Source organism: Aplysia californica, unplaced genomic scaffold (assembly GCF_000002075.1).
Source record: "Aplysia californica isolate F4 #8 unplaced genomic scaffold, AplCal3.0 scaffold00117, whole genome shotgun sequence".
NCBI classification, from domain to species: Eukaryota; Metazoa; Mollusca; class Gastropoda; order Aplysiida; family Aplysiidae; genus Aplysia; species Aplysia californica.
In genome coordinates this window covers 1,047,400-1,056,806 of record NW_004797387.1, presented here as the reverse complement: position 1 = coordinate 1,056,806, position 9,407 = coordinate 1,047,400, and the positions used below count along the sequence as shown (strand labels likewise).

General features: G+C 38.9%; 1 protein-coding gene across 1 annotated transcript; it reads right to left on the bottom strand.

Moving 5' to 3' along the window:
* Window positions 1-4,502: 4,502 nt before the first annotated feature.
* On the bottom strand, window positions 4,503-8,098 carry LOC101856335. Its single transcript, XM_005095939.3, has 2 exons — window positions 8,058-8,098; window positions 4,503-5,931 (listed from the first exon to the last, which is right to left on the bottom strand). The coding sequence occupies exon 2, from the start codon at window positions 5,921-5,923 to the stop codon at window positions 4,982-4,984; it is 942 nt and encodes a 313-aa protein (XP_005095996.1). The 5' UTR covers window positions 5,924-5,931; window positions 8,058-8,098; the 3' UTR covers window positions 4,503-4,981.
* Window positions 8,099-9,407: the final 1,309 nt, after the last annotated feature.

Here is a 9,407-nt window from a genome sequence, read left to right as displayed (position 1 = left end):
CCCCCCGACAGTTCTTTCAGCCTTTTCTTGTTGAATTAATTCCATGTATTTTAAAAAAAAAATTTTGCATCATTTGTTGTCGTTGAATGTCGCGAGGAGATGCAGTTGTTTTTCTTAGGCCAACTCTGCAGCTCGTTCAATTGAGATATTGTAGTTTGTCAGGGTTCCCTTGACTACCTCAATCTATCCCATTCGTGACCTACCTTCTTCTTTAAATGGCTTGGTGCTTTAGTTTTAGTTTGTGTGTTTTTGTAGAGGTTTTACGGCGCTCGCGACTGCATAAGATCATATGAGCGCAATGACTTGGAGCAAAAAGTTCTCGAGCCTGGCTGACAGCATTCGTAACAGGTGGCCAAACCATTAAACTGTTTATCCCGTTTTTTTTATAAACTTGGATTGGGTTTTTTTGTGTTTTTTGGGGGGGGTTGGGGGGGGGGAGGTTGAAGGGTCTCTACCCACCTGGCTTTATCTTATCGGAGAAGGACTTTAAATTCGCAGGTCCCACCTCTAGAATAATAGCTTTAAGTGTTGAAAGAGGCATTAAACCTGTACATGGAAACTTTCCATGAAAAACTGAATTCATGTCTATTTCAAACAACTGCAGAAAGCCTAACCAATAAACTATACATACACCGGTCCCCTGTGATTTAGGTTTTTGGTGAAAAATAAATTGATGGGACCAAATAAAAAGGGTCTATATTTCATTTTGCTGAAATAAAGTTATTAGTATAACCACACACACACACAGACACACACACACACACACACACACACACACACATATACACGCACACGCCAGGGGAGACTACACAATATATCATTTGTATGAAAAGACAGAATGGCTTTACATCAGAGTTACGCCCTTTACAAATTACCCACACTCAGTAGTGTTATATGTTAGGCATCGTGATGAAATCTGGCGCTCGTAAAAATAATGAAATGGAAGATATTGGCATTTTCTCGCCGGACTGACTATTAATTTTTTTTTTTTTTAATAGCTCAACATCTTTTATGAGCATTTTAAAACACACGTGTGTGGATATTACTTTAAAAAACTCATCAACAACAGCAACAACAAAACCCGTTGATTAAAAGCACAAAAATGTAAATGTTCAGTTTTCAAGGACTCTCAAGCTTAAGAAATAACCAAGCTTTGGCGGCCATTTTCTCGCTAAATTTACCTTTGAAACCGTGTGACACCCACCTCTTTCAATTGCAAAATCTTGACTTCTGTCCAAGATAGAAGGGTGTTTTTTCATCGAAAGACAGACAAATGAATAAGCTTGAAGATGATATCAATAACTCAACTGAGGAGCGCATCGTGACACATATTATATGTAGATCTACTGAAGTCTAGATGTTTGGGTTTTTTGTGGGTTTTTTAAAACGTTTTTCTCGAAACAGTCACGAGATGACTTCGTTCCTTTATTTTTCTGACCTCTTCAGTTGCAAAAAGGTTCAAATTTATCTTTTTTTTCAGGCTGAGGTTCATATTTAAATTCATTTTTTTTATTTTAAGCCATATGGGCTCCTCAGTTTTAATTTTAGTAAGAAATTTACGGCACTTGCAACACAGTAAGGTCAAATAAGTGCCGAAGATTAAAGGTGTTACAGGAGAGTAACAAACACAAAAAGGAGGAGGAGAAAGAAGGACGATAGACGTTTGATAGGAAAGAAGTAGCAAACAACACCAGAACACCCACCAACCACCCACACTATTGGTTTCTTAAGGCCGATATAGTTATTAAACACTCGTGGTTTGCGGGTTGCATGTGAAGAGACAAATAGTTTACCAGCGCTTCGCTGTCGCACACAGGTGACCCGAGCTCAATTCCGGAGTGGAGAGACTTTTTTTTTAAAACGATTATCTCGGTCCGTCTTCTGGGATGTTGTATTCCCCTCAGCCCGGGTTGGCACTGAAACTATTATGGTATTCTAAATGTGAGGCAGCGTAGTGGAATCAGGCTCTCGTTTATTTTTGGACATGTAGACTTATTGGTATCATCTTAAAGCTTGTTCACTTGTCTTTATTTGGATGAAAAAATATTCAAGTCGAGATATTTGCGAATGAAGGAGGTGGGGGTCACATGTTTTCAGAGGTAAAATTAGTGAGAAAATGGCCGCCAAAGATTAGTTATTTCCTTAGCTTAAGAGTCCGTGGCAACTAAAAATTTACATTTATTGTACCTTTAATCAACGTTTTTCAGAAAAAATCCCACAGAAATGCGTTCTTTAATGGGCATAAAAGGTGTTGAACCAAAAAACAAAAAGTTGATAAAAATTCACAAACCTGCAGAAAAATGCTTATTTCTTCATTTTCCTTATTTTGACGAGAGCCTGGTTCCACCACGCTGCCTCACAAATTGTGTTGACAGGGGCGTAAAAACGTCTACATTTTAAAAAACCCAAACAAGTAGTTTAACTAGTAAATGGTGTGCACGTTATTTTGAGTCGCATTAACACGACTGTAGCACCACTCCAGCTCGGCTTGTTTCCAACAAATTTATCCCCCTTTTTGATAGCCCAGAAGGCAGACAGGAAAAGTAGTGGGATGACAAGAGGTGCCCACAGAATGTGTTCAAATTGCTCTGTGTACGCTCGTATCAAAACGGTGCCCAACGTCATTATCCTCCTTCCGGTGTCCTGCTGTGGGGACTGGAAATGTTTTTCTAACCCTCCCTCCCCCCCCCCCTCCTTTTTTCCCTTCCTGCCCAACCCAACCCCCGACATCTCCCTTTTTCTTTTTGTGCACGCCAACTTTCTCTCTCTCTCTCTCTCTCTCTCTCTCTCTCTCTCTCTCTCTCTCTCTCTCTCTCTCTCTCTCTGACACACACACACACACACACACACACACACACACACACACACACACACGCACGCTCGCACGCGCGCGTGCAAAAAAACACACACAAAAACCCACGCTTTAATAATAATAATAATAATAAATATCATTTGTATAGCGCATATCCCCGCTCAACAGCAGGCTCTATGCGCTTTACAGTATATTATTACCCCAGCAGACCATAGAACGCTCCAAAACATTCTCAGCTTCCCGGGAAGCATACAGTGCAAGCAGCTGATTAAGCGCTCAAACACTAACAAACTGACGAGATCTTTCGCTGTCTATAGCCGGGTACCCATTCCCACCTGGGTGAAGTGGGGAAAATTTGTGTAAAGTGCCTTTCCCAAGGACACAACGTCGGGCCCCTGACGGGATTCGAACCCACGACCTTACGGTTGCGAGTCCGAGAGCCTAACCACTAGGCCACCGACGCCACCTTTAGATGAAGGAGACCCCGCATCAACAATTTATAGACACACAAACGTATACACGCAAGCACGTTACCATATCGCTACCTCAGAATTACAAGTTCTATATTATGATATTATTATTTTTTTCTGTTTTGAGTTACTAAGACCACGAGATCAAAAACTTCAAATGTTCTATAAAAAATGCTTTATAAGAATTGTAAGATTATCTGGAGTGTTTATCAAGATATTCAAATAAATACATTCGTAAGAGCTTGACATGATGTGAAACTCAAAATTGTTATCGTCAAATTTCTCAAAACTAGTTGTCCTACTGAGCAGCTAGAAATTTGTAATTATGAGGTAGCAATATAATCACGTACACTCTTTCGTACACACATCATCATCATCATCGTCATCATCATCATCATCATCATCATCATCATCATCATCATCATCATCATCATCATCATCATCATCATCATCCTTTCTCATCCTTTGCCGGGGTAAAGGCCGCCAACAAAAGTTTTCTGTTTACTTTTATATTTGTACACAATATAGTTTTCACCTGTTCAGCTGTAAGCCATCTTTTTAAAGCCCAAACTAAATAGCTTCTCCAGGACTTAGTGCTTTTAGAACCTCCCTCTTTTTATCTTTCCTTGAGGATTCCGTATTCAATATTGATCGGTAGTGTTCTATTTTCTGTCTTCTTTATATCTGTCAAATCAACTTCAATTTTCTCTTACTGATTTATATACACACTTTGGCTGTTGATTGTTTTGCTCCTACAGTTTTCTATTCATTGTGTATCAGGCCAGTGAAAGTTAAGAACATTTCTTAAGTAACGGTTGGCAAATACCTGGAGCTTTTTGGAAGTTTGTATTGTAAGTTACTATGTTTCTGATCCGTGGACTAAAACACTTTTGACACGAATGTTGGTAATCCTTATCTAGATTCGCGCTCCTCTTTTTTTAAGATTTCCATACTTTTCTCGATTGTGTGGAATGACCTCTTCTATTGCTTACTTTCTGTCTTGCCACACACCTATTCACACCGGGAAAAAAAAACTTGATTACTAGCTATTCATCCACAGAGCCAGGTTTGGGATTGTTATTTTCCACAGGCTCTTAGTACCAGAGGTCCCTACTTGCTACGTAAAGATATCCTAAACCTTTCAAAGGAGCATGCGGGGACTCAAATGTATGGATTATTTTTTTAAACTTTTGTCTATTACATCATGTATCAAGAATACTTTTAGTTCAAAATGCAAAATCCAGACAATTTCAGACTATGGAACTATAAGAATTATAAGACTAACTGAATTTGGTTCAGTCAGTGTTATTTTTAAAACCATCAAGGGGTTGCTCTTTTAAGTTTTGGTACCAATTATTAAGCCAAAAGCATATTATTTGTTTCAACTTTGGGACTTTTTATTTCATGAAGAGTAGGTCACAGCAAATTGTGGGTAGACTGTTTGGTCAAATCACCCAAAGCTATGGTATTTTCAGCATCATTCGTGATCACATAAATCTATTTACCTTCATCATTCGTTTACAGTATCTTGGGGTGTTTGGTATGGGGATCTCTCTCTCTCTCTCTCTCTCTCTCTCTCTCTCTCTCTCTCTCTCTCTCTCCAATATGTATGATAATAATGGCCAGAATAGTTTATCTTGGAACGATAAAACAAATTCCACTCGCTCCCAAAATTCCGTAAAGTTTCAGCTTCACTAGCTTATGCATTTCGTTTCCAGCCACCTCTAGCAATGATTTCTTGTATTGTTGGTGGTTTTGAAGGTTTAACACAAGCTCTTCTCTCTCTCATCATTTGGTTAAAGATTTCTTGAATCTTTTCAGCAGCATCAGAAGGGACATCTCTTTTCCAGCCACCTCTAGCAATGATTTCTTGTATTGTTGGTGGTTTTGAAGGTTTAACACAAGCTCTTCTCTCTCTCATCATTTGGTTAAAGATTTCTTGAATCTTTTCAGCAGCATCAGAAGGGACATCTCTTTTCCAGCCACCTCTAGCAATGATTTCTTGTATTGTTGGTGGTTTTGAAGGTTCAATACAGGCTCTTGTCTCTCTCATCATCTGATCAAAGATTTCTTGAATCTTTACAGCAGCATCAGAAGGGACATCTCTTTTCCAGCCACCTCTAGCAATGATTTCTTGTATTGTTGGTGGTTTTGAAGGTTCAATACAAGTCCTTCTCTCTCTCATCATTTGGTCAAAGATTTCTTGAATCTTTTCAGCAGCTTCAGAAGGGACATCTCTTTTCCAGCCACCTCTAGCAATGATTTCTTGTATTGTTGGTGGTTTTGAAGGTTCAATACAGGCTCTTGTCTCTCTCATCATCTGATCAAAGATTTCTTGAATCTTTTCAGCAGCATCAGACGGGACATCTCTTTTCCAGCCACCTCTAGCAATGATTTCTTGTATTGTTGGTGGTTTTGAAGGTTCAATACAAGTCCTTCTCTCTCTCATCATTTGGTCAAAGATTTCTTGAATCTTTTCAGCGGCTTCAGAATGGACATCTCGTTTCCAGCTGCCATTAGCAATGATGTCTTGTACTGTTTGCTGTACTGAAGTGGCACCATGACTGCTACTCTCCCTCACTTGGGCTCGAGCAGCAGAAGCTATCGCTGCAAATGCGATCCCGAAAATCAGAAACTTCATCCTGAATTCTGGAGATATATGATAAATGCACACAAGTAAGCCCCGTTTGCTTGCTGTCTCGTAAGATAGACGGATAGATAAATTGATAGATAGACAGACAGACAGACAGACAGACAGACAGACAGACAGACAGACAGACAGACAGACAGACAGACAGACAGACAGACAGACAGACAGAGTCAGATAGATAGATAGATAGATAGATAGATAGATAGATAGATAGATAGATAGATAGATAGATAGATAGATAGACAGATAGATAGATAGATAGACAGATAGATAGCTAAAGAGATAAATAAATAAATAGAGAGATAAATAGATAGATACACAAAACACACAATATACAACTTAAAAATTCTAAGAAATGTTGGGCATTTTGTAATCGCATCATTCTAGTTTCACGTCTCCTTTCCTTCTAGCTGGCTTTTCCTGTAAATAATATGTCATCACAGTAATACGCAACAATGTGTCTTTTCCCACTAAGAAAACCAGGCTGTTTGTACGTGTATCTTTGAATGAAACTCTTATCTCCTTGTCTTTGTCCAACACCTTGGTCCATTTTGACCCTATACGTCTGGTGAAACATGTTCTTTTTCAGCGTTGCTAATAAAGTGTAGCTTTTTCTAATTTCGTTGTAAGAAAAAATGTGAATTCCAAATTGTTTTTTGATTATGTACAGGTCAGAGTATACTCGCTAATTTAAAGTGTTCAGTCAATAGTTCTGGAGTGGGACAGTTTGCTAGTGAACATTGACATGATAAAATATTGGGAACGTAGTGTTCCCACTTGCCCTCTTATTGTAATTGTGTTCTTTATCCTTGTTTTGTTCTTTCTGGTCTCACATGTAACTACATGTATAGTAATGCATATGTAATTTTGATAACGATGACAATCTTATTCGTCAAAAATCATTTTTAAACATTTAATGAACGAGGTCGATCCCCACGGGGAAATGAATGAGGTGGAGACGCAGCCATAAAAAGCATCGGGTATTTTAGAATGATACTTAACATTTTATGAGAAAGAGTATAACCTACTCAGACACGTTTTCAAAAGCACCAAGTACAAATTCCTATCATATGTAAAGGAGAAATACGGAAATATGTATATATCATCGCATCCTTTTTAAGCCATTGCTCGTTGTTAACACAATTTTATAGGCAACACCCTCTTTTGCAGACTTTAAAAAGCAAACATTTTGCATAGCCCACATACATAACTTTACATTCCTAAGCTGGGCATTTACTATCACAAGTCAGAGCCTTGGTAATCCCCACTGTCCACTGAAATTACAAATTGTTCTCGAGTGGACGATACCGCCACGGTTGACCAGCACTGCCTTAATTAAACTGTGCATATAATCTGGATTTTCTAGCACAGGTGGCTATCTTTTAAACATCGTTGGCAAGCTGTTCCATTGTTTTAGCCCCAGAAAGGATTTTTTTTCTGAAAGGACTTTTTAAGAGAATTGCTTTTTTTTTCTTCAACATTTAGAATTTGAATTTGGACAAAATATTTCTCAAGCACATGCAGCCGATACCCCAGATTAAGAAAATGAAAAAACAATGGTATACCAATATCATTTTTGACAAGGATAATCTAAACAACTGGCCAGGACAGGGGGGAGGGATGGGGGATGGGGGACAAAAAAACATAACTAGGCTCTTTGATAAAGACTTCCGCAGCTTTTCGAATTACTTCATTTTCTCGTTTGCGTGATTGCGAAATTTCTGGTAGTTTTTTAAATATATATTTTTTTTATTCACTTAGTGAGACGGGTCTACGGTACAAAAGTACATGCTGCGTTTCTTCAGGTTTGACTAGAATGGGGATATCAATACTATTGGGTTATTTAAGAGGCAGGACCTCAGAGTTTAACGTTCATCTCCGAAAGGACTGAGCCAAATGGGAAATTCATGAAAAGTGCCTTTCCCAAGGGTGCAACGTTGGACCGAGTTGAGGCTCGGACTCTCGCACCAGCAATATCACGATTATGGGTCCCGTTGCCTAACCACTTGGCTACCGATACTACTGAATATAGGACTACCATTAATTGATATATATATATATATATATATATATATATATATATATATATATATATATACAGCAGACGAAAAGAAAGACAACTCACCTCACACATGGGTCTGTGACAAGTGAGAAGCAGGAGGTCCATTGGATTTGGATGATGAATGTCCACTTGAAAACATCCTCATTTATATAACAAGTAGTTTCTGGGTCATGTTGAGCTGCCGTAAACTAGATTATGACCTTAGGGGAAAATTACTTTTATTAACTCTTACAAGTCTATTTGTGTGGCAGCCAGTTAGTTTTTAAAATGCATACGTTACCGTTTTAATATATAAAAGATAGGTTTAAAGCTACAAGCTCGAATTACCAACCAACATGTTGAGAGAAGAATGTAGATTTGATTTTATGAGGAAACAGTTCTCTTAAAGGCAGGCAAAAAATCTTTATGGTGAATGAGGTATATGAGGGATAAAAACAAGAATGCGACTTCTAGTCAAAAGACATACCAATCCCAAAGAGTTAAGAAAGTACTCATGGGCGTTTGAATGTTCTGCAAGGAAAGCTTATCTTTTCATAACAGGTGACAAGGAAAATGTGTTTTATTACCGTGTATGTGTTCAGTTGTAATAGATAAGAAATGTAACGAAATAAGGCGCCTCATTTTCGGAAGTGAGAGAGACAGAGGGGGAGGGGGGAGTCAACTAATTATCTTCCTCTGTTTCTCAGACCAGTATAAGGACATCTTAAAGTGCTTGGTTTTAAGAGCTTCCTTGGTGCCTATCTGGTCACTTGAGATCAATAGATCTTCAACCGCGACATGTAACTGTTCTCCAAGGGCATTCTACGCCAGGGATGCTCGGCAGTTTTAGATTGGTTGTCCGACGTACTCAACGACCCCACACCTCTCGCCTTAACGTGATTCTTAAAAGTGAGTTTTGCATCGACTGACCTCTTTTCCAAATGACATAGAAACGAGGGTCATTTAACAACAAACGCGGTGCCTTGTCCAACAGAGATGGGTAGATGGTCAAAACAACGATTATACATCCTTCAAATTTATCAAACGTAGGACATTTTGCAATTACAGCATTTTAGCTTTCTGTCTCCATTCGTTATACAACATTTGTTTATTCCTCTAATGGTGCACCATCTTTTCAGCAGCATCAGAAGGGACATCTCGTTTCCAGCTTCCACTAAGGAGCATTTCTTGTATTGTTTGCTGTACTGAAGTGGCACCACGGCTGCTTCTCTCCCTCACTTGGGCTGGAGAAACTGAAGCTATGGCTACAAAAGCGGTCATGAAAATCAGAAACTTCATCCTGAATTCTGCAGAGATAGAGTAAAGGTACACAAGTAAGCCCCGTTTTCTTGCCGTCGCAGAAGATAGATAGATAGAGAGATAAACTGACAGTCAGACAGACAGATAGACGGATAAAGAGAGAGAGAGAGAGAG